The sequence below is a fragment of the Malus domestica genome, chromosome 02, assembly GCF_042453785.1.
Source record: "Malus domestica chromosome 02, GDT2T_hap1".
NCBI classification, from domain to species: Eukaryota; Viridiplantae; Streptophyta; class Magnoliopsida; order Rosales; family Rosaceae; genus Malus; species Malus domestica.
Window position 1 is genome coordinate 14,866,172 of NC_091662.1, and position 26,445 is coordinate 14,892,616.

The 26,445-nt window shown below is 39.0% G+C and overlaps 1 protein-coding gene and 1 pseudogene across 1 annotated transcript; one reads left to right on the forward strand and one right to left on the reverse strand.

The window, feature by feature from the left end:
- Positions 1-7,231: 7,231 nt before the first annotated feature.
- Positions 7,232-20,394, forward strand: LOC103403174 (DNA polymerase alpha catalytic subunit-like; annotated as a pseudogene).
- Positions 20,395-20,753: 359 nt separating this feature from the next.
- On the reverse strand, positions 20,754-26,355 carry LOC103403192 (nicotinate phosphoribosyltransferase 2-like). Its single transcript, XM_029091984.2, has 15 exons — positions 25,962-26,355; positions 25,678-25,825; positions 25,444-25,563; positions 25,185-25,319; positions 25,011-25,072; positions 24,742-24,817; positions 24,141-24,242; positions 23,779-23,895; positions 23,607-23,665; positions 22,760-22,934; positions 22,422-22,556; positions 22,249-22,347; positions 21,445-21,553; positions 21,193-21,305; positions 20,754-21,091 (listed from the first exon to the last, which is right to left on the reverse strand). The coding sequence occupies exons 1-15, from the start codon at positions 26,108-26,110 to the stop codon at positions 21,014-21,016; spliced, it is 1,677 nt and encodes a 558-aa protein (XP_028947817.1). The 5' UTR covers positions 26,111-26,355; the 3' UTR covers positions 20,754-21,013.
- Positions 26,356-26,445: the final 90 nt, after the last annotated feature.

Here is a 26,445-nt window from a genome sequence, read left to right on the forward strand (position 1 = left end):
AAGTCCGATTGATGAAATTCCGTCATTTGATCCTAGTTCCATTAAGGTCCGCCACTTGATTATTATAACAAATGACGATCCGACCGTTGGATTGTCACCAAACTTTGATACGTTATAATACGTAATATTTAAGGATATTAGAAACTTACGGATCGGGAATCCGACTTACGGATCTTCCTGAATATGATATGTAAGTTACATGTTCTATTGATAAGAATTCTAATACATGATTTGATAATTGTTCTAGGCGTCGATTGTTCGTGACGCCTTGATGGTTGTGCTAGGGAGTTGTAGTGCGAACTCGAGGTGAGTGGGCTTTTGGTTTTCTATATATATATATATATATATACGTGTATATGCTTTACATTTTCCCATAAACTGTTTTATACGAGCGTATTCTTTTAAATGTCATGTCATGCTTGCATTTCATTTTATTATATGCATTGGTATGTATATGTAAACTATTGTATGATGTTGCAGAGGCCAGGTAAGTTTCAGGTGAGTACTGTATGATGTTAGTGGTTGCATTGGTTATGGTTATACATATAGGCATGTATAGCTAATTATCCTGCACCCCGGTGTTAGTGCTCCCACCCGTGGTCAGGACACAATCATTTACATGATGTTCACCTCCCGCACCGCACGCTCACCTTGGATCCAAGTTTGGTGCACAGCCTTGTCGTACAGACCACATTAAGTGGTTCCAACTCTTAGGTGACCCGTGATTATTCGCACAGCCTTCACGTGATCATAACACTTGAGCGTACTTATTTACACTTATCCCTGTCGTACAGACCACATTAGGTGGTTCCGACTTGTGTGCAAGAATTAGTTAATGAGCTATAGTTTCAGCCATACAGGTCACGTTAGGCGACTCCGACTGGCATATCATTTTACATTGATTTATTTCACCTGGCTTACTTATTTCATTGCTGAGATACTTGACATGGCATATATTTAGTTTTCATTACTCTCGAGCATGATTTCTATATAGATATGTATTACTATTTTCTGGGAAATTATACGGGTTTTACGGCGAGTGATTATAACGTTTTCAAAGGGTTTTTATTAAAAACTTTATTTTCAGTCCCCCTCACACTTGTTTTACGCCCCTCCAGGTTTTAGCTGCTGAAAGTTCATATCGAAGAGGATTCATGGCGAATCTCAGTATAGGTGGCTACCTCTTAGGGTATGATCCTTACCCACATTACTGTACTTTACTTATGCTCTGACGTCGAGTGTGAAATGGGCTCATTCCCACTCACAACGCACTCTTGTCTTTAGGCACTTTTAGGTTTAAATTTATTCACATTTTTCACATCAATATACTTTATGGCTTCGTCACCTTCCAGGTGTCGGCCATCACAGTTCGATTCGAAGTCTTAGTGGACATTCTGGGTCGGGGTGTGTCACATTGTTTCTTGTAAAAACTAAACAATAGTTACATTATTTTCATAAAAACAATAAACAATATGTAATTTCTTTTAAGTTACACAATAGGTACACAATTTTCGTAAAAATTAAATAATAGGTACTTTATTTTTGGAAAAAAAAAAAGTATAAAAACATTGTTTCTTTTAAAAATTAAACAATTAATTTATAAGGTAAATTAGTTTGCATGTATTTTGTATATATGGGTTTGTTATTATGTAGGTAAATTATTTTTTTATGTATTTTACATATACTGGGTATATTATTTTTCTTTTTTTAAGCAATCTAACATTTTAAAATTTTAATAGTAGGTGCACTATTTGAATCAAATGTTTTTTTTTTGTAGGTAAATTATTTTGCATGAATTTTACATATATCAAGCATATATATGTGTGTGTGTGTGTGTGTGAGAAATAATTTACCTACATTAATATGTAAAATATAATTTTATTGACTTAATTAAGCATGTATAATAACATATATTAGACATGTTTTATGTTATTATATATTAGGCAATGAATTTATAACATTAATGTTTTTTTTTTTTTTGTAAAATCATTAATTCTCCCTTACCATCCATTCGCATAGCATTAATTATGTACATCATTCAAATAGGGTTTATAAAAATAAAAATAATAAAAAAACAAATAGGGGTATTTTAGGCATCCGAGTATTTTTAATGTGTGAAGTCAAACATAATTAATGAATTTGCTGATGTGGAATCTAGTCAATGGATTTTATTCAAGAAAAAAACTTATGTCGGATTTTATGTAGAGAAAATTAAGTTTTAGAGGCTAAAGTCATATTTTCAGTTAAATGAATTAGCTGTGTTAACAGAGAGCATTCTGAGATGCTTTCTTCTCAAGTTAATTACTTAATCCAAAGTTTGAGATTACGAGTTTAAAACTTTCAATTCTTCTGACAAACTATTCTCGCATTGTTCCATATCATTCTTATTTTCAAAAATATTAATAAATATGCATTTTCTTAAGCGCTAACATTAACAATATTGTCAATGCTCAAAACTTGCAAGTTAACAAATTAAAATAATTAGTCATTGGTGGGCTTGGGATAAAAATTAGAATGAAATAGACTCAATATTTATGTGATTCACCCTTCAAAAGTGGGCTACATCCACTGTAGCACTTGGCTAAGACTAAAATTCTCTCTCACTTCAGTCGTCGACCTCCTTACAAGAGTTTCCCACCCCTTTATGTAAGTCCTCAATGAACCCATAAGCCTTGGGCAAACCTAGTCTCACTTTTCTAGCATTTAATGTGCCACCCCTATCGACCAATGTGCTTATAACTTTTTAACCATCAGTTTGACATTCAGCAGTGAAGTGACGTTTACTCAGTCGGGATTACACGCTCTTCTAGAGCTATATGTGTTGAGTGACCTTCTCGGCCTTGATTATCTAACCTTGTCGCTCCGAGCAGCAGCCCAACTACCTTTATGTCCCGTCCTAAGCTCTTGCTTTTGATTGTTGGTTGACACATGGCCTGGTTAGTGTCTGAGTATGATGCTCTTCAAACCTTGTGCCATAAAATTGTCAGTTTGTCCACGTGCATCTAGCGGTTGGAAAGTAATTTATGTAGCCTTAATCAGACTAAGGTGGCAAGCAGATGACTTTAGTACTCGGATAAGTCTTCCTTTAACTCCATTGGGCCTTAGGCTTCTCAATCTTTTCTGGGTTTTGACTTCAATTGGACTTTCAGAACCTTTTTCCCCGAGCACACCATTTTGTGGGCTGAAAAAGACCCAGTAATAACAAGTATGAGTGAGTACCAAATCCTACAAAAAATTGTTCAAGGCTAAGATATCCGTTTCAAGTATTACCCAAAATGATAAAAAAAGAGTTTAAGACTTTTGGATTAAGTAACACATCTTCTCTCACAAAAAGTTTTCATTACCATTCCTAATCCTAAACACATGCTATCTCTAATATGTACAGAAACCATACTCTTATCCTAATTACTTTGTTTTTTAACCTACTCTATTATAGGTATTTCATTAAAGGGTAGAAGCCAAATTGACTTCAAAACCCAAAAGAGTTTACAAAGGATAGTTCAAAACGCTATTTAAAGGGTAGATTTATGTTTACTACCCTCATGTTTCGTGGTTTTCAACATTTAGTACATTAAGTTTTTTTTCGTCCCAAAGTCATACCTAAAGTGTAAATTTGGGACAATCTCATACATCCGTTAGTCAAACTGTCAAGTCTTCCGTTAACTGTGACGTGGCACGCCATGTGGACAATGACTGGGTGCCACGTGTCATCCACATGGAAATTTAAAATAAATAAATAAATAAAATTAAAAAATAAAAAAAAACCTTCATCTTCCCCAGGATCCCACCGTGTTCACCCCCTCCTTATCCCTCCATTCTCTTCCCCGCACCCATCCTCCTTGCACACCCACCCATTCCCTTCATTCTCCATCCCTTCTTCATCAGCTAAATACCAGTCAAAACCAACCACAATCAAAACCCATAAACCATTTCGCAGGCTAACGAATTTCCTTTCCCAAGAAAGGAAAAAACAATACTTGATTAAACGAAATGACGTCGAAGCGTAACCTGGTGCAATCGCCTTTATCGCACCTGATGGAGGTAGAGACGTCCGGCATGACAGGCCCGCCAAGGACAACGAGGTTGCGGGTCCGGGTCGGGTCAAGGTCAATGAGCATGGGCTTGTACGTGATGAGTCGGATGTCGTTGCAGAGATCGTACTTGGACCTGATCACCACGACGACCTTCTAGGCGGCGGATTGGGGGTCGGAGCGAGGCGCATTGAGGGCCATCGATTTTGGAGCAAACCCAATCAGACGGCGAATAAGTGGGTGGATACTGGGATCGAGGTTTGGGGATCGGGTCCGTCGTGTAAACCTAAGAGAAGGGAGGGAGAATGAGGAGAATGGGTAGGTGTGCGGGAAGGACGAGTGCAGGGAAGAGAAGGGAGGAAGGGAGGGGGTGAACGCCCATACCCAGAAATTTATTTATTTATTTATTTTAATTTTTTAATTTTTAATTTATTTATAATTATTTTTAATTTCCACATAGACCTTAAATGATAGTGGCGTCCAATCATTGTCCACATAGGCACCATGTCATCAGTTAACGATAGAGTTAACAGTTTGACTAACGAATGTATGAGACTGTCCCAAAATTTACACTTTAGGTAGAATTCTTGGACGAAAAAACTTGATGTACTAAATGTTGAAAACCACGAAACATATGGGTAGTAAACAGAGATTTACCCCTATTTAAAACATACAGCAAATTACATCAGGTCCTCAACAAGGAGGTCAGTGATAAATGACGAAGGGTAGTCCAGCCACACATTGATCTCTGATGTTCAAAATGTAACGAGCCATACATAGGCCACGATATTGGCTTGGCGACGTATATGGTTACAAACTCCTTAAGTGATCGTAGGAAGCCAGAACTTAGAGTCTTCAATGATGTTGCCGATGGTAGACAAGTTACGTGAGTGATTTTCACACTCTTTTTAGCTTATTATACATCTATATAATATTAGCCATTAATTTTGTTTGATTTAATTAATTCAATAACCATATATAAAGAAGGGTGTGTAAAAAATTGAAAAAGTGTGAAAATCACTTTCCAAATTTAAATTCATCAAGAGTAATGTGAGAGCAAGTAAATTCGAAGTTATTGCCTCAAATACTACTATTTTACACACTCGCAATGTGAAGTGCAAAAAGTTTGTTTATTTGTTATTTCCATATTACTTTTCTATTTCGATTTTGTGCAGTTTACAAAACCAGAAGTCGAAACGAACAAAATAACTGGTTTACTTCAATTTTGGTTTGATTAGACCAAATTTACCTTATTTGGGCTTAAATTCGTAAAATAAGGCAAAGAACATGAAAAATATATCATTTTAACTATTTGTATTATGATATTTATAATTTCACTTGAATACTCGATGCTTATAAAAATATCTAGACTAGTGCCACCTAGCAAGGGAGTCAAAAAAAGAAAGGGCAAAAGACTGTTTACTACCCTCATGTTTCGTGGTTTTCAAGATTTAGTACATCAAGTTTTTTTCGTCCCAGAGTCATACCTAAAGTGTAAATTTTGGGACAGTCTCATACATCCGTTAATCAAACTGTTAAGTCTTCTGTTAATTGATGACGTGGCACTCACGTGGACAATGATTGGACGCCACGTGTCAAAAACGGTCCCACGTGGATATTAAAAATTAAAAATTACAAAATTAAAAAAAATTACAAAATTACAAAAATTTAAAAATAAAAATTTCAATTTATGTCTTGAGGAAGGAAGGCGCTGGCGATGCCTCTTCCTTCTTTTTCCTTTCCTGTTGGTTTCTTTCCTGCTCTCTCACCCAAAAACTACCCAGCAACCCTTGCAAGGTTGCCCTCACGACCGAGTAATCCTCAGCAGAGGTTTGGGGGACGAAGGGAAAAGCTCAGCACGGACCTCATTACCTTCGCCCTCGCTACCAGCAGACCCATCTTCCTCTCGCTGCCACCGGCGATGATGGTGTACGAATACCTGGTCGGTCACCGGCGGAGGGATCGAAGGGGAAAATGAAGCAGGCCGAATGATATGCCTATCATACCGATTTGTAGAATTCGAATTCTTCATCTATGGAGTTTGCCCTTGAAATTTTTCCCAAATCCATTTCCGTTAATTTTTCCCTATTCTTGCTTGAAACCATTGCAGGCGCTAAAGATTTTATTTGTGTTTTCTGGGAAATGGATGGATTAATTCTTGGGTATATGAGAAGTCTTTTGCTCTTTTGGGTTGTTTGATGGGTTAATTCTTTGATTAATCCTTCCTTTTTGCCTTTTGGAATGGGAAAAGAAAAACGAATGTCGAGGGGTTTGGGGACGAAGGGAGAGAAAGAAACGGAGAAGCTGAAAAAAAAAAATTCAAAATAATCTTGGGCCGTAGGATATGAGCTAAACGGTTCGGATGGATTGATCCCCACTGGATCCGCAGAGAAAGATCCGCGCGAGGATCCTGGTCCCTGCGAATCCACCATTCCCCCTCCATCTTCAGCCGTGCGCCTCCAGATTTGCGGCGAGATCGAAGCTGTGGCACGCCTCCGGCGGCGACGTCGATTTCTCCTCCGCCTCGGTCATCCCGTCGCTGGTTCTCTGCGGAGTGGCTGCGATCAAGTTCATGGCGGACTTGGAAACTGACGAGTTGTTCGCCAGGAGGATGAACCCAATTGAGAACAGCGAGGCAGGTGCCGGAGAAGAAGACGGTACAGATGAAGATGGGTCAAAAAATTAGGAAAAGCCGGTGTCTTTTGCCAAGGTGGGGCACGAAGGTTTGAGCTCACGGGGCTGTCGGAGAGGAGATAAGGGTTGGGTGGGTGCAGAGAAGAGAAGGGAGGGAGGGAGGAGGGAGGGAGAATGGATGGGGTGTCGGGGAAGGGGTGGGGGTGGGTGAAGAAGACCCTTTAAAAAAAAAATTAATATTATTTTATTATTTATTTTAAAAATTTTAATCCACGTGGCACCCAATCATTGTCCACGTAGATGCCACGTCATCAGTTAACGGAAGACTTAACAGTTTGACTAACGGATGTATGAGACTGTCCCAAAATTTACACTTTAGGTATGACTCTGGGACGAAAAAAACTTGATGTACTAAATCTTGAAAACCACGAAACATGAGGGTAGTAACAGTCTTTTGCCCAAAAAGAAAAGAAAAAAAAAAAAAAAAATCCAAATACGATCCCGCCATTTCCCTCCGAATAAAAGACCCCTTTCCCGCCAAAACCACAAAATGTTGCCAGGTTTATATCATTTATTAAAAAAGGAGCTCCAAAACCTTGACACTACACCCAGAACCACTGGCACTCACACACAGAGATCCACCACGCAGTCAATGGCGGACGACGAGCAAGCGACGGCGGCCACCGGTAGGCGGCGGGGCCGAGGACCAGAGGCGTCGGCCCGTGCCGGAGCCCTCGAACGCCTCAATGCTCTCCGTCATGGCGGCCGCCGATCTGAAACTGGCGGGTTCCAAATCAAGATGGAGGATAGAATCTACGACACCGTCGGAGACGACGAGTATGACGCAATTGTTTCCAAACGACGGGAAGAGGTCCGAGGCTTCATCGTAGACGACAATGGCCTAGGGTACTGCGATGAGGGCGAGGAAGAGGACTGGACCCGGGCGGTCCGTCATCGGATGAATCAGACGGCGGTGATAGGCCCAAGAGGAAGAAAGTCGAGAAAAAGGAAAAAGACAAGGACAAAGAGCCTCGGCCCAAAAAGTCCAATTCGTCGCTCACGGCGGCGGCTGCGATGATGGGAAAGCAGAGGCTTTCGTCGATGTTCACGTCGTCGATTTTTGGGAAAAATAGAGATAATGAAAGGGGGAAAGGGTTGAATTGTGATAGTATTGTCGATGATGTGATTGCGGAGTTTACGCCGGATGAGAATGACAGAGGGAAGCGGAGGGGACAATTGAACAAGATTTTTGTGTTGAATTCGAGTGTTAAGAGTGAAATTGGGTCTGATAGGGGTGTCAATATAGCAATGAAGGTTGAATTGGATAGAGTTGTGGCAAGTGGTAGTGATTCTGTGGTGGGTTCTGTGCAGATTTATGAAGGGGTTGAAGAAAATGAGGGCAAGAAGGAGGTGGTTTTTGAAGTCGGTGATCCCCCAATTGAGGAAATCCATGATTTTTCAGAGAGGGAAGGGGCAATTGAGGAGAAAAATGTGAATTTTATTGAAGAGAAAGTGGAACCTGTGAAGAAAAAGGAAGAGGTTTTCACTTTGAATGCAAAGATTAAGGAAGATAATAAGGACCCGTCATTGAGTGCTATGGCTGGATGGAAGGCCGTGAGGACTGGAGGGGATGGGAATGTTGGTGGCAGCGTTTTGGAGGTCAATAGTGGCTCAAATAACGAAGAGCTTTTGCAGTGTGATCTGGAAGAACATGGTTCACTGCCTTTTTACATGATTGATGCTTATGAAGAGTTCTATGGTGCTAATATGGGCAAGCTTTATCTGTTTGGGAAGGTAAATATAGCAATAGTTTCATGTAACTTAAATTCTGTTTGGTTCGTTACCAATGAAAGTTTGTAAATCTGTTTCATTTCTAAAGTGTAGTTCTTATCTTGCATGTTTGATCATGTTGCACCATAGGCCAAAGCAGGAAGTTCATACCAGAGTTGTTGTGTGGTTGTAGAGAACATGCAGAGATGTGTCTACGCAATTCCAAACAGTTCTGTATTTCACAGTGATGAAATCATGAAGCTTGAAAAGGATGCTGAAGAGTCGAGGATATCATCCAGAGAATTCCGTACAAAGCTGCATGTAGGTGTTTGTTATTCAACAAGCAGGAACATACATACCATGTAGTTCTTGTTGGACTAGCATTTAATTTTCTTTGCTGCTGTTCATGCTTTTGTTTTTCCTGTTATCAGGACATGGCTTTGGGTTTAAAGAGTGACATAGCAAAGAAGTTGTTGGATCAAAATGTATCAGCTTTTAGCATGGCACTGGTTAAGGTTTGCAAATATAATTATAGAGATATTTCCAACTTTGAATTTGATTAAATTATAACCAGTCAAGTTTATTGAGTCTTTGCGGAACTTTCCCGTTATTTGTTCCACTTGATTGCTCATTGAGTGTTATGTGACCACATATAACAGAGAAACTATGCATTTGAGCGATCTGACATACCTGCCGGAGAGAATTATGTACTTAAGATCAATTATCCATTCAAGGTATAACACTCAACCTGTAATTGAATCAGTTTATAGAAATAAAGTACACCTTCAATTTGCATATCAACTATGTTATAGGTTTTTGTTCTTTACAGTGTGCTGTGAGACAGTGATGGTTAATGACTTGATGATTTAGTGTCAAAGTTCATTTGACTCCATTTTTATGAGTACTGATTGCACTGTCGCAGGATCCCCGACTTCCAGCAGATCTCAAAGGAGAAACATTCCATGCTCTTCTAGGAACACATAGCAGGTACAAGAAGTTATAGCATGTCCTCCAGTTTGATGTCTGATCTATATTCCTGGATTTTCCTAGTGGTGACCTTAGAGAATGGAGCTAGCTTATGTTACTTTGGCGCTCTTTCTTTAATACATTAGAGAAAACCTAACATATCATAACTTACAGTGCGTTGGAGCTTTTTCTTGTTAAAAGGAAGATAAAAGGACCTTCTTGGCTATCAGTTTCAGGTTCTGAGTTTCGCACAGTTTCACAACGGGTGAGATCTCCAAGTCTGGACATCTGTTATCATTTTAGCCATGATTATGAGCTTCATATTTTTACTTGTTTTCGGGTTCATCTGTGATAACTTTGATTATTCTATCATACAGGTAAGTTGGTGCAAATTTGAGGTGGTCGTTAAATCTGCAAAAGACATACAGGTCTCAAATTGCCCAAAGAAAACTGCAGAGGCTCCCCCAGTGGTTGGTTGTTACTGCAATAAGTTTGAAAACTATTAATTTTGATGAAATTGTCTCTGCATCTGTTATCTGCTGTCACAAGGCCAAGGTTTGTTCTAGAATCATTTTTAGCACTGCTTGGTTTAGTTTAGTTTTTTTTTTCTGTGACTTTTGATGCATCTTCTTGGGATGCACAATTATCTAAGCCTACTGACTAACAAGCAATGAAAATTTCTCCGCTAACCTGATGTTTATAAATTTCATCCATTTGTTTCGCTTCTACAGTCAACGAAGTTTGAAGCCATATATTCATATACTATACTTGCTGAAATTTTTTGCTACACCAAAATTGTTTTCAATATCCTTATATTGTGCTCTTTGGCATTTCAGATTGACACTCCCGTGTTGGCATCAGAGTGGACGAGACCTGGCATGCTGAGCCATTTTACTGTTGTCCGTAAACTTGATGGAGGCATATTTCCCATGGGCGTCACTAAGGAGGCTACAGAAAAGAATTCTAAAGCTGGATCAAATGTTTTAAGCATCGAAAGCACGTGGGGTTTACTAGCATATCTAATTCTCAATCAATCCTCTTCTTCGCTCTCAATAGAAAAAATAACAACTATTCCTTTAAAAACTGTATTTTAGGTTCACTGTCCATTGAAGCTGAACTTTGTTTTGCAGCGAAAGGGCTTTACTAAACCGTTTGATGATTGAATTACACAAGTTGGACAGTGATGTTCTTGTTGGACACAATATATCTGGATTTGACCTGGATGTCCTACTCCGTAGAGCTAAGGTGGGAATACTTTTGCCTTTATGTTAAAAATTGATTGTATCTATCCTTGTTATGTTTATTGCAATGAGTTTGGTGAAATCATTCTATCATTTGTGATCGATAAGGTCATCCTTTTGCTAAAATACATGCATCTAGAGGCAAACTGGATGAAATACAGACTGCTGACGAGATGCTGTTCGTCATCAGTTACATGATGTTTCAGTGCAACATATCTTGTATTTTGCATTAAAAAACAAACAAAAAAATTGACACTTTTTCTAAAGACTTGGTTTAAAGTTTCAAACTATGAACAAAAAATATCATTCTCCAAATGCAGCTTTCTGTCTCCGTGTCGTTCCACTGCAAATTTCTTGACCTTCCACTGTTTCAAATGCCTGTTTCTTGTTATGCAATTCTTCTCTTTCTGCTCATCCTGATTTTTCCACATGAAAATTCATTTGTGCCATATATGTAAATTCTATGTATTATTGGTAACACCCTTTCCCAAAAATTTAAAAATAAAAGCTAAATTATTTTTTATGCATTAGTTGTAAGTTCGCACACTTAATCAGCTACCATTTCCCGTGAATATTTAAAGATGTTTAATATTTGTAGGCTTGTAAGGTGCCAAATGCCATGTGGTCCAAAATAGGCCGTCTCAAGTGTTCTGTGATGCCTGACCTTGCAAAAGGAGGCACCATTTTTGGATCTGGAGCAAGTCAAGGGATCATGTCCTGCATTTCTGGTCGCCTTTTGTGTGATACATACTTGTGTTCCCGTGACTTGTTAAGGGAGGTAAGTACTTGTGTTTTGGATTATATGCTTGGTATTGCTGATTAGGTTTAGGTTCTCAGCATTTCATGTATGCAATGTTTTGCCTTTCCAGGTTAGCTATTCTTTGACACAACTTGCAAAGACTCAGCTGAATAAAGACCGAAAGGAGATCTTGCCGCATGAAATTCCTAGAATGTTCCAGAAATCAGAATTTCTAATGGAACTGGTACGTTCTCATACTTATATTACAAACTATGTTTGTCTTTTTAGAGTCGTTTTAATATTGTTCTGTTATTTTATGCTAGACTACTACGGCTGTCATTATAATCTCTAGCTTATATAGTACCTCTTATCATATACATACGTAGTTAGGTGAAAAGGCTGTGGTTTTCTAATCCAAAACCTATTTTTCTTAAACCTCTCTCATTTCTTTCTTCACACTAGCCTTCTGTTAAAAAGCTTAACTTTCCTGTCTTCTCTTTGAAACAAAATCATATAGTTATTTTATTCTTAGAAGAAGACTAGTGTTATCAGAGATTTGGTATGCAAGTGAGGCAATTTAAAGTTTAATGCAACCGATAATATCAATTTATTGTAATGTATGTACCAGAAAACTGTGTTAGGAGAGTTCATCTTGCATGTTAGTTGGTCCTTCTGTTATTCAATTGGCTGACAATTCATGGCTGTGAAAATCTTTGATTGTTATCTACCGAATGCAACTGATTTTACTGCTCCTTGTTATTAATGCCATTTCAAAATGTAACTATGCTTACCAACCATTTATGTTAGCCTCTTACTAATAAAACCATGATTCTTGTTTTCTTGACACCTTGTACCTTTATAGAACTAAACTATCAGTGAAATGGGTTCAATTTCCTACCATGATTCTAATACTGTTTTCATGTATTCAGATTGAATATGGTGAGACAGATGCATGGCTGTCTATGGAACTCATGTTTCATTTGAGTGTTCTTCCCCTCACCCGCCAGCTGACAAAGATAAGCGGTAATCTGTGGGGGAAAACCCTACAAGTGAGTCCTATGATGTTTTTTCTATTTGATGAATTCAAATTTTGATAATGGACATGGTCTAAAATGTATAGGTGGTCTAAGTCTAATCTATGCATTTTTCAGGGTGCTAGGGCACAAAGAGTAGAATATCTTTTGCTGCATGCATTCCATGCAAAAAAATATATTGTTCCAGACAAGATGCATCTGAAGGAAACAGATTCGGTAAAGCGTAAAACAGATAATGGTGTTGATGATAAAAATGTTGATGAGTTGGATGTAAATTTTGATAATGATGCAAAGAAGGATCATGGGAAAGGCAAGAAAGGTCCTGCCTATGCAGGTGGATTGGTATTGGAGCCAAAAAGAGGGTTATATGACAAGTATATATTACTTCTCGACTTCAATAGTCTTTACCCGTCTATTATTCAGGTAAGCAATATTACTTCTGGACTTTACTTACTCCACCATCGCCTAGATGCCTACTTTCAATTTATTTCTTCTCCCTGATGTAAAGTGAGGGAAATGGTTATACAGATTTTTTTAGTATTCATACTGATTTAATTTTACAGGAATACAATATCTGTTTCACAACAGTGGAAAGATCTTCAGAAGGATTGGCTCCTCGTTTACCATATTGTAAAAAAATTGGGCTCCTACCTGAGGTATGATATCATCCTCAGTACAGAATTCTTTGTTTACTCATCCTGCACTTTTTAGCTCAAACAGATTGTCTTCATATCTGTCACAATCTGTTATAACATGGATTGTATGCCTCATAGTTTGTTTCCATTTTCTCATTCTCAAGAAAGTAGGTGCATGTATATAATATGCTTTTTCCACTACTTTGCAGTTGTTAAAAGATCTAGTTGAAAGGAGGAGAAATGTAAAGAAATGGATGAAGACTGCATCTGGTCTCAAGATCCAGCAACTTGACATTCAACAGCAAGCTCTAAAGCTGACGGCACATAGGTTTGTTTTGCCTTTTTATTTTTTGTTGTCACATTAATTGTAGTTCATATATGTAAATATATATATGTGAATATGGTTGGTATTGCAGTATGTATGGATGCTTGGGGTTTCCGAATTCGAGATTTTATGCAAAGCCACTGGCAGAGCTTATAACACTGCAAGTAAGAGAAATATGCGTTGCTTAGTTTGCACTGTAACTGCAGGGGATTGTTCACATCTAATATAAACAAATATGTTGACTTTTACACCAAATGCTTCCATTCAGTATTGAGCAAGTCCCATAATTGTTGCGCAGGGGAGAGAGATTCTGCAAAGTACTGTTGATCTTGGTCAGAACAATTTGAACCTAGAGGTCATTTCTTGTATATCATACTAGCAGTGATTACATCTGAGTTATCTCAACTGACTGATTAAGAAGGAAGTGCCACTATTGTTTTATCTTGCAGGTGATCTATGGTGATACTGATTCAATGATGATTTATAGTGGACTGGATGATATTGCAAAAGCAAAAGCAATCGCACGGAAAGTCATTCAAGAGGTGAGGTTCTAACCATGATAAAGTGCAATCTGAATATGATGTGGTCAGTAAACCTTCCACTTCAAACCCTTCTCCTGTGTGTTTAATGTTCTTGTTCCTAAAACCATTTTCATAATGGATGCAATTGGTGTGTCTTGATTTGTGATGAAAGTTCCATTCTTTAACTCTCTCTGGGAAAGTCCACAGATGTAGTAAAAGAGAAATGTTTCTGCAGAAAACATCATAGTTTCCATAACTATTTCTTAGACAATGCAAAGAGATACTTCAGCTCCACCTTATCAGTATCTGTCACAAGATTATATGTATTCGAGTTATCTCCTATCTATTTATACTAAGCTTATGTCTGCATGAGGGGTGATTTCTTTCTCCTTTTGCATCTTAGGTTAACAAGAAGTATAGGTGTTTGGAAATTGATCTTGACGGGTTGTACAAGAGAATGCTGCTTCTCAAGAAAAAGAAATATGCAGCTGTGAAGGTGCAATTCAAGAATGAGATGCCCTATGAGGTAAGATAAAAATTATCAAACTTCCAGTTTCAGTTAACACTTTCATGAGATGGTAAAAGTTATACTTTCTGGTGCAGGTTATTGAGCGTAAGGGTCTTGATATGGTTTGCCAGGACTGGAGCTTACTTTCAAAGGAAATGGGAGATTTCTGCCTAAGTCAAATTTTATCAGGAGGGTACGCTGTGTTATAACTCTTTTTTCTTTGATATTGTCAGTTTGATTTTTGCAGAGGTTACTGATCGGTCACTTTTTTGGCTCACAGGTCATGTGAGGATGTCGTTGAATCAATTCATGACGCTCTGATGAAGGTGAGGTCATGGTCCTTTCCATGTTTTCTATGTTGAACTCATTGTGGGTTGATTGTTTGTTGATTTTCCATCTCAGAAATCGAAGAGGCACCTACTTTTCCAGCCTTGTCAGCACTTGTCACACGCACACTCAGCTTTGCGGAAATTATGGGCATTCTGTCGAAGATTTCTGGCGAAGTAGAAAGCACATGAATCGTACTGTTCAATCACCCACTTCCCACACGCAACAGTAGCTCATGGGTACCACAGATAACTTTGCCAAAGTTCTCTGACAAAGTTGAGACACATGAAGCTTGCAGCTCCCACTACATCGCTCTGACCAAGAAGGGTAAAAGAATAGCAAAGAAACAACACTAACAAAGTTTAGACACATAAATTTTGAAGGTCTAGCTACCATATTATTACCCACAAGGGTAAAGGAACAGTACCACTGCTGGATAATTGGAAAGTCCCGGTGTGTCAACCTCTGTGCTTCGTGGCAAGGTAGACTAGCAAACATGCCCAACCTTTACTCACATTCGAGAAAACACTCCTAACAAGATTGCTTGCTCCAAAATCGAAGAGGCACCACCCTCCGAATCTCGAGAGCCAGACTCCCAACATGATTACTTTCTCAAAAATCGAAGAGAGGGTAAAGGAACAGTACCACTGCGGGATAATTGGAAAGTCCCTGTGTGTCAACCTCTGTGCTTCGTGGCAAGGTAGACTAGCAAACATGCCCAACCTTTACTCACATTCGAGAAAACACTCCCAACAAGATTGCTTGCTCCAAAATCGAAGAGGCACCGCTCTCCGAATCTCGAGAGCCAGACTCCCAACATGATTACTTTCTCAAAAATCGAAGAGAGGGTAAAGGAACAGTACCACTGCTGGATAATTGGAAAGTCCCTGTGTGTCAACCTCTGTGCTTCGTGGCAAGGTAGACTAGCAAACATGCCCAACCTTTACTCACATTCGAGAAAACACTCCCAACAAGATTGTTTGCTCCAAAATCGAAAAGGCATCGCCCTCCGAATCTCGACAGCCAGACTCCCAACATGATTACTTTCTCAAAAATCGAAGAGACACCGCTCCCCGAATCTCGAGAGCCAGACCCCAAGCAGGATTGCTTCTCAAAAATCGAAGAGGCATCGTTCTCCGAATCTCGAGAGCCAAATCCCCGACAAGATTGCTTGTTCGAAAACCGAAGAGGCACCACTTTCCCAACTTCAAAAGCTGGATCTCCTTGGATAAAGCTTGTCTGTAATCTTCACACGCAACATCAGCTTTCCAGATACCATAGACCACTTTTTCAAAGTGCTCTGACAGAGTTTAAACATGTGAAGTTGGCAGCTCCCACTACCGTGCTATGACCAAGCAGGATAAAGGAATAACATTATTACTTGATGTTAGGGAGACTCCTATATATGTCGACCTCCATCCCCAACGGACAGGCAGACCTGCAAAAATGCTCAACACTTCCTCTTATCTGAGAGGGCACTCCCAACGAAGCCTTTCGAAATATTCAGCTTTCTTTCCCCCCCGATAATACCTCTGTAAACAAGCTATACTAGAGCAAGAATATCTCATATCATCAAGGTTAAAAGCAAGAGTATCCCATATCATGCTTTTTCCCTGTCTTTTCCTTTGGCCTTGTTCTTACCTGCAAGACAAGGAGAAAGAGAGCAATCAGTCAGCACTTGGAATCAAGCTTCCAGCCAGGAACTGACTGCCTGGAACCCCTTACCTGGCATTGCTCTCGAGTACTCATCTTCAACATCTTATGCTTCCAGGGAAGATACCGCATCTGCCTGAGGAACAGATAGGGCAAGTGAGAAGGATACAAGGAAGCATGTGGAGAAGCGTAACAGCACACGTGCCGATACATCCACTACTCTGTCAAAAGCAAAAGTATCCAATATCAGCAGGGTCGAACGTACTCTAGATTTGATGGACTTGTTTTGACCTTCAAATTCTTCAGTCGGCCTTATACTCTGGAGGAAACCAGAAAACCCTCCAGCCCAGTTCAAGAATAAGCCTGTGGAAAGTTACTTCTTCAAAAGCAAAAGTATCCCATATCATCTCTTTCCATTTTTCTTCTCTTTATCCTTCATGCTGCCTGCAAGATAGGGAGAATGTGAACAATCAGCCGGAGCTCTGATTGCTTACCTTGTCTATCACCTCTTTCAGCAGATCCCCTAACTCGGCGACTTGGGGGACTCCTACTACATGGTTTGTATCGCGCTTGACCAAGCCTGAAAGTACAAGTAAGCTTCAAGTGAAATTGATACATTACCTTGTGCATTTCCACCAGTTACAAATACCACCCCTGGATGGAGGAAGAGTACTTCCAGAGAAGATGCCACATCTACCTATGAGACAGATAAGGCAAGTCAAGACGATACCACACTCCGGTACTTAGAAGTTTCGTGGTTACGAGATCATTCTCCCACAATATTTCCTAATGTCATTTGTACTAAATCATTCACTTGTACTCACTAAAGGAGAGCTTGAACCTATGTACTTGTGTAAACCCTTCACAATTAATGAGAACTCCTCTATTCCGTGGACGTAGCCAATCTGGGTGAACCACGTACATCTTGTGTTTGCTTTCCTATCTTTATCCATCTATATACTTATCCACATTAATGACCGGAGCAATCTAGCGAAGATCACAAAAGTGACCGTTTTCGCTACCTAGGATCTATCTTGCAAGAGAACGGAGAATTAGATGGAGATCTCAACCATAGAATACAAGATGGATGGATGAAGTGTAAGAGTGCATCCGGCGTGTTGTGTGACCGTCGTAGGCCACTGAAGCTCAAGGGAAAATTTTATAGGACGGCAATAAGGCCAGCGATGTTGTATGGCACAGAATGTTGGGCGGTGAAGCATCAACACGTACACAAAATGGGTGTAGCGGAGATGAGGATGCTTCGTGGGATGTATGGGCACACGAGAAAGGATAAGATTGGGAATGAGGATATCCGAGGTAAAGTAGGAGTAGCCAAAATTGAAGGAAATATGAGAGAAAATCGGTTCCGGTGGTTTGGACATGTGCAAAGAAGGCCTACTGACGCTCCGGTTCGAAAATGTGATTACGGGACAGAGGTTCAGGGCCGAAGGGGTAGAGGAAGACCTAGGAAAACTTTGGAAGAGACCCTAAGAAAAGACTTGAGTACTTGGATCTAACGGAGGACATGACACAAAACCGAGCGTAATGGCGTTCTAGGATTCATATAGCCGACCCCACTTAGTGGGAAAAGGCTTTGTTGTTGTTGTTGTTGTTGTTGCAAGAGGAGATGAGAAACGGACAAGTAGCACTTGAGAAATATGTCATCACTAAGTCATTGACTAAACCACCTGAAGCATACCCAGATGCCAAAAACCAACCACATGTTCAGGTGAGTTCAAGAAGCGTATTTTAGGTTCAGTATTAATTGATCTGGTCCCATGAACTCGGTGTGTGGTTTTTTTTTCTTTCATGTTTCTGTTGCATTGATGCTTCTGCAAACATCCTAGGTGGCATTAAGATTAAAGCAAAGTGGTTATTCTGCTGGTTGTTCTGCTGGCGATACAGTCCCCTATATCATTTGCTGTGAGCAGGTTTGTGATGCAGTAGAATATGTTCTCTATTGAATAAATATTTAGTGAACAACTGAACACTGAGCCCTGTTTTAACATTAAAATGGTGATGTTAATCATGTTTAGCCTCTCACTTTCCTTCCCATTTCTTGGACAGGGGACTAGTTTAGGTAATTCAACGGTGATTGCTCAACGTGCTAGACACCCCGATGAGTTAAAACGAGAAGATGGGAAATGGATGATTGACATTGATTACTACTTGTCCCAGCAGGTTCTTTATCCTATTTATTTGCTCTAATCTAACTTGTCGTGGAGTATTGTCATTTGTGTAGTACTTTCTGCGGTTTGGTTGATGACTTAATTCTGTACTGCAGATTCATCCTGTGGTATCACGTCTTTGTGCTTCAATTCAGGGTACCAGCCCCGGACGCTTGGCTGATTGTTTAGGACTTGACTCTTCTAAGGTAAAATCACCACCCCAGGCATTCTCTGAAGGTGCTTGATAGGATTTTTCACCGTAATGTAACTTTGAAATTGGAAAATTTTAGTTCAAAGGTGACTCAAGTGAAGCTGTCAGAGATGATCCTTCCAACTTGTCCCTTCTTCTTGATGATGAAGAGAGTTAACCATATCTGGTTTCTCAATTCTTTCATATTGTCCACTGGTTCCTAAACTCTATAATTTGGGGAATATTTTTGCTCACCACCCTAGTTATCGCCGTTGGATGAGTTTAAATTTCGGATTTGTGTAGTGGATAGACACAAAGCTCAAAATTTAAACTCATCCAATGGTAATAAGTAAGGTGGTGAGCAAAAATGCATCCTATAATTTGTTTAAAATTGAAATGAACACGATGAAAATTTTATCTGGAAATGATGATGTATTCATGTGATGGATTGCAGATTTCGCGGTTGTGAGCCTTTGATCTTGGCATGTCCTAGCTGTTCCGATACTTTTAGTTGTCCAACTATCTTGAATTCCATTTCTATGTCAATCACCAAAAAGCAAACAAAGTCACAAGCCGAGGAGTGTACCAGCGATTTTTGGTATACATTACGATGTGCAAAATGCCCCGGGGAAGGAGACATGGGCAGACTGTCTCCTGTAATGATAGCCAACCAGGTATATAGATTAACTCATCCCTTTGCACATTGCCACTATAATTATCCTTCAAGGCAGTTGTTAATCTTTAGAGATTTGGGGTCTGAAAAAGTGCTTATGGTTTTCATTACCAAATTGTCGTCGGGCATCTAATGAACACACTCCTTCGGATACTGTATTTGTCTTTCAGGTGAAAAGGCAAGTAGACGGTTTTGTTTCAATGTACTATAGGGGCTTTATGACGGTAAATCTTCCTCCTGCAGATTATACTAGGGAACCGCACGGGTGTAGTGATTATTTTGGTTGATAAATTCAAATTAAATCTCAATCTCCTGATTTTACTTTCAGTGTGACGATGAATCTTGCCAGTACAACACACGAAGTCTCAACCTCCGGCTTGTTGGCAATGCTGAGAGGGGAACAGTTTGTCCAGACTACCCTCGCTGCAATGGGCGTCTTGTAAGAAAGGTATGCATAAAAAACTTGTTGAAGAGAAATATAAAAATGCCTTCTTCTGGTCTCTCTTTTCGTTTAGCTAACTAGTATTGCTGTTAACGCGCCTCCACCAGTACACGGAAGCAGATGTGTACAAGCAGCTCTCGTTTTTCTGCCATGTCTTGGATACAGTGCGCTGCATAGAAAAGGTAATCAACTTTTTTCTTCACCGGGGCATTAGCTCTTGGTGTGGAGCTTGTATTTTTAGGAATAGTAAGTCTTAATCTTTTGGTGCAATTGGATTTGCAGACGGAGGCAAGCACTAGACTACCGGTAGAGATGGAGTTGGCCAAACTTCGGTCAGTTGTGAATTTGGCTGCCTCAACAGTTCAGAGGATTCGGGACCGTTGTGCGTACGGATGGATACAGCTGCAAGATCTTTGCATTACAGTTTAATGTGTGCGTGTGTGTGTATATATATATATTGATTGATTGGTTGTTTTATCAGCAATGTTTATAAAAGGAATTCAAGTAATAATCCAAAACTCTAAATCCATTTATTTATCACTATGTCAGTCATTTGATTTGCAAATTTGGTTTTTGATTATCAATCACTACGTCAGTCATTTGATTTGCAAATTTTGGTTTTGAAAAATTGATATAATAAAAGGGAAGAATTTTCCCACTTTTTAACAAAAGAGAAAGTAGGATTTTCTAGTGCGCTATAGAAATACCTTGAGCTTTTTAGCCGTCAAATTTTTTGTCAAAAACACAAACCAAAATCTCACGGTTACAAAGTTGGAAAAATAAGACACTCCGGAACACCATAGAACTTTTACTGCCACTAGAGATGGGAGTTGGCAAAAAGTAGTTCACATCCATTCCAATCAAGTGGCTCAGAGGATGGGATGCTGTTCACTACATTTTTCTTCAAAATTTTCGATCTTAAATCTTATTAAAAATTAATGATGCATCGCATAGTCGAACAACAACATGCAGGGAAGGAAGCAACATTATTCCACTAACGAGAAAGCCAATAAATTACCCCTCTACAATTGAACTAAACGTTTTCGGACAATGTTGTAAATGCTTTTGACTACTTAACAGGAACTACTTTAACTTCAATCGTCGATTGCACTGGAAAGCGTATACTGCTTCAGGTAAACCCTTTGCTATTCCACACTCACTGCAACTCCCCAACAGGTGCTTCGTTGAGCCACAAGAAATGAATGAATTCGTACAATTTCGCACTCACGCTAACCTACTCGGCATAGAAATAATTATAGTTAAATATGTAGTCACTTGGAAATGAGAATAATTTCAGCAGACGTATCAGTATCAGTTGATTCAGTTTATTCGTACCTTGTACGGCGTTGGATTTAGTTTCCTCATGTGGTCGGGACGCATTTTCTTGAGTTGTGTAATGCAGCGCTCCCTAATGTCCTTTAATGGTGGCAGATCTTCTCTTACTCCACCTACAATCAACAAAAATCCGGGGTCAAACGTTATAGAGACCAATAACGCAAAAACAACAATGGGATGGGAGTCTACTCAACGCTATACGTTCAGATGATGTTCTATTTCCAACGATTATTAAATACCCTGAAAGTCTACCTGGACTCCCTGGCCAGAAACATTTCATAAGTTCTTCAACGCGCTGCGGCACCACGTATGCTCTCTTTGATTCATTAAAAGGGTGACGACACAGGATTCTTTCTCCCACCTGCAAGTTGAAATGTAAATAAAACAAGACTTTTATGCTTCATCATTCTAGCGATCATCACATGGAGTAAACTCTTGTATAGAATCCAAAGGAGCAAGCAAATGATGTACACTGAAATTATAAGCCATTAGGGATTTGAAGAATTAACATAAACGTCTCAGTAGATGGTCTGCAATATTACTCTCTTCCATTTATCTCTTTGAATTAAGTCCCCTGAACTGCTTTCCATCCCCCCGAACGACCCTACTTCAGGAAGACGTTAACCGCTGGAGCCCCTACTCATGGGTGTGGAACTCACAATAAGTGCAGAATTAACTTCATCTTTTAATTTTTTGTATTTTTCCACCCCTCTTGGGAAAATAAATTAATAATTTCCTGCCCATCTTGTCAACTAGCATATAGCATGACAAGTTCAATGCACTCCATTATTATTCCAACAATAAATGAGAGACCAGATTTCCAGTACATAACTCTGCTTTCTGACATTAGAAAAACCCATAATTGACGTGATAATCAAAATATATTTACTAATTTGCAAGCTCTTTGGAATAGCTAACCCAAATTATGAAAGATGTTTCTGTTTGCATGTATATGTCAATATGCACTCGGATATATGAACGAGAAATATAACATCTACTAAACAATCTGAGATAGCATGTGGTGTAATGGATGCAGAGGCCAAGTTGACAAGGTACCTTTGGAGGTGGTTCATTTTCCCCCGTCATTATATCTACCAAGGGATAACCTTCTTTCCCGTACAGTCTGTAACTCCGCTTTTTACAAGGAATGGAGACCTAAAATATGGATAGAAAAATATCATAATCTAAAGATAATAGTACTGGGAAACTTGTTGGCAGTATGATCAAACCTTTGTAACATCTTCAGAAAGTTTAATTCTGGGCTCATTATTTATCTCAACAAGCTTGAAAACACACCCTAAAGCAGCTTGAGCATAGCAAGTAACTACGTAGGTTCCAATTCCAAATGAGTCAACCTCATGACCCTACACAAGAAACAGCAAATTAGTTGAGAGATTAGAGTTCAACTGAATGTTATTTAGTCGTGTGGTAATAAATCCCTAGATTAAATGATAAACAACTTGAAGGTTGCCATATCAACACTATAAAAAAACAGCAATCAAATAACTTTGTACAGTTCTTAAGCCATAACATACTTTATTAAAGCCCCATAAGTTCAGATCATTACCTGTTTGTTTAAAGCATCCAATGTTTCCTCGTTCAGATCATTACTAGCTGTAATATTGGTCTTTCCAAACTCAGGTACTCCAAATTCTTTCTCAATGATGCGGAAAATCTTCCGAGCCTCGCAAGACAAATATGCTAGGTCACCTGAATCCAACCTAATTCCGCTTGCTTTGTACCTGGACATACCATCATCTAACTCATCAATGAGAGCTACAATAATACTTGGTTCATTGCCTAAAGATACCAAACTAACTAAGTCAAGGGTCGTCAAGTTGCATGCACATTGCATAAATTAATATGGATGTCACACAGGTAATAAAAAATTGGAAAGACAAGGTTAATGTAATAGTTCCTAGAGTGGAGTCAGCTTTCTGGAAGAGATTTTTCAGTGTGCAATGTTTTATTTAAAAAGTAACCTTCAAAACAGCAAATTTTTTTATGAAGTAACATCAACATAAGCCTGCACCAATGGTTTAAACCGGCCTATGGTCTTTTGCTCACTTCTAAAAGGGAACCTTTTACTCAATAAAGCAACCAAAACACCCCCCAAAAGTAGGCTTCAAAATTAAGAGGTCAATGCCTACAACCTAAATGCTTGAGCACTAATATTGGCTTTAACCCTTAAAAAAGAAATGCGTTACCATACAAACTGCTTTTGAGCCTACATTATAAACCATAGTTATCATTATCAACCTTATTGGTGTTGGCATAGTTTTCCATTTGAAACCAATAGAGCATACGTAGTTTTTTAATTCCACTCCAGATTGCACAATACAAAAATCATCAAATGGATAACATTACACTATTGAACGGTTAAAAATGCTGCATAAAAAATCTTTTGAACATACCCTAAATCATTGAGTGCTAAAGCAACGGCACAATAGTTAGGGATTCCACTCCTCATAACCTGGTAAATAATGAAAGGCATGTTTTTAAAATTCACTTTATTTAAAGAGACAATAAAGTATAAGTGGGCCAAAACCACATCATTAAACATTACGAAGAATAATGTTTACTTACATCATATGTGTCTACAAGAGCTAGAAAGTTACTAGGGAATGCCAATGCATATGATGTGAATGCTGCTAGTTCACTTTGATTGGTCTCGCCAAAAGTGCCATTTAATGATTTTGACCACTGCAAAGCACACACGAGTTAGTGATGTCAAGGACTGAGTGATCGGATCTTAGATCCTATTATGATAGCAAAACAAAAATTTGAGATTAAATGTGTAAAACAGCTGAAGAAGGCGGACGTGTATATGAATATGCAAAATCTCGTGAATAAATTAGAACAGGAGTAGAATGCAAAAAACACATATTGAGAAACGTGGAAATAAAGAAAAGCATATGAATTTTAAAGTGAAGAACAAAATCATACACCTTAATCTTGCTTAACCAAGTCTGAACCAGGCTAACAAAATCCTCACAAGTACTCTGGCCATCACTACTACGAAGTGTTTTATCAATAATCTCGTCAGGGCTCTGCAAATGGTTTGATAAATTAGAAAAACAGTAGCTTCACATGCAAAGGCATAAAAATCATGATGACCACAACATAATGCTCATAGCATTTAGTGTTCCAATGTCATGGAACAAGAACTAGACACTAAACACAATTGAGTAGTCTACTAAGGATTCATGATATATCATGTTTGTAATTTCCTTATCAGATGAAAACAATAACATTAAAGTCGTGAAGTTTTATCTCAGATTTAATGAAGAAACTACATAGCTTTAGCGCTCAACTAATACAAGAAATGCATCTCAAACATTGATAAACCTACCTTATAATATAAATACAATGGTATTTTAATAGTTAAAACAGACTTACTCGTTTCTAGTTACCACTGATGATATAAATGTAGATATGAACTACAATGTTTCTTTGTAACCTATTATGTTATGCAATATAGATCCCAAGTCTATATGCATTTGAAGTTGTTCTTTCTGAATTCCCAATAAGAATGCAAGAGTTACCTACCACAAATGAGCTGACAAAAGCATGAGAATGGGTTCCACGAAGTGGTATCCCGAATAACTTCCCAGCTGCAACATTACTGTCAAATATAACATAGAAATAAAGATAAGTTATTCCAGGTTTTTACTGACAACAACAAAAGGGCCGCTAATTTTAAGGTAAAATGAAATTCATCATTTTCCAATATCAGAAATGTGTGAATATGATTATATGATTTATAAAGAGAAGTAATATGCTTTAGAAAAAGGAAAAACATCATCCAAAAGCATTACCTTGTTGCATGAAATCCTCCCAGGTAGCAGTACCTTGATGCCGCTATGCCCCCATCAGGTCCCTAAACATCAAAACAAAGACTTCTTTGTTACGACCGACCTCAGAACTTCAGAAAAGAGAACTCAAAAAGTGAAAACCCTGAGCTTGTCACAGCCCAAGCATGTTCCAGATACCTGAGCCCGTCGAAGCCCAAACTCAAGCAGATTCTTCGATTCTCCAGCAACAAAACGATGCCTTGCAGCATTCGTAGCAACTAAAGATGCATAATTAACAAGATTCAAAAAGGGAGTTTCGAGCAATTGAACCACCTGCAACAATAAAATTGTAAATCAAAACACACAGCATAACAACTAGATTGACAAACAACAACAACAACAACTAACCACAAGAGTTGCAAAAACCCGAAAACAAAAGTAGACTAACGGTTCTCACCGCAATTGGCCCTTCGACTCGAATCAGGGGAACCTTTGGAAAAACAACTGTACCCTCAGCAATGGCATACACTTCAACTCCCAAACAATCAACTCCTCTAAGATAGTCATAGAATCCATCCTACAGTTCACCATTGCAATTTGATTATTCGAGCTTTCGATACACATGCAAAATCACAATTTGAAACTACAGAAAGCAGTAAAATTTATAATGAAAGTTTCAGAATTGATTTACCTCGCACGAAGAAGACAACGATTCGCGGACGAAAGCAATTTCATCCTCAGTCAATTTGAAATTGGCAATGAATCTGATGCATTCTTCCAAACCGGCAAAGATTGTGTATTCGCCGCCGAAGGGGTTCTTCCGGAAATACAAATCAAACCTGTAACAAATTCATATACAAACATATTTCGATTATTATGCAACCATAGAATGTAAAGCTTCTGTTTGGTTGCCGGGAAAGTGTAGAATTTTCCCGGGAAACAAACGCAGTGAGAAAGCAGAGAGAGAAGACTGACACGGCTCGTTCGTTGTGCTTGCCGGCTTTCCAGTAAGCGTAGGCCATGGTGAACTGGTAGAGATCCGTGAGCAGGGGCGTGACCATTGGATTGGTGGGGCCCGGAATGACCCTCCCCGTATCAATCGGGCCGTTCGATTTCGCCGCCATTTTTGTATTGCTTAGTTTTCTTTTGCTTCTTCTGCGTCTGGTAGATATGTGTGTGTTTGTGTATATATATAGAAAGAGAGAGAGAGAGAAAAATAGTTACGATGACCGAAAGGGTAGAGAGAGAAAGAGAGGAGAGAGAGCGTCAGAAACGAGGAAGAAGAAAGCAGAGGGAGCTTTCTCGTACTATCATCCAAGCGAAGGAGAGAGAGAAGGGGTGTGCTGCTGACGTGTCGCTGATGGTGTTACGCAGGCAGCTTCGTCTACCAACCATATATATTTGAATATATTCCGGTTTATTTTCTATATTTATTTTTTACATTTGTTTTCTGTTGTAA

What these genes read in the sequence shown, in the direction of transcription:
- LOC103403192 (XM_029091984.2), bottom strand. Translation starts at nt 26,110, where the DNA reads ATGGCGGCGAAATCGAACGGCCCGATTGATACGGGGAGGGTCATTCCG. An exon ending in AAGCACAACGAACGAGCCGT is followed by an intron (nt 25,826 to 25,961) that starts GTCAGTCTTCTC and finishes AATTTGTTACAG; the next exon opens with GTTTGATTTGTATTTCCGGA. An exon ending in TTTCTGAAGATGTTACAAAG is followed by an intron (nt 22,348 to 22,421) that starts GTTTGATCATAC and finishes TCCATATTTTAG; the next exon opens with GTCTCCATTCCTTGTAAAAA.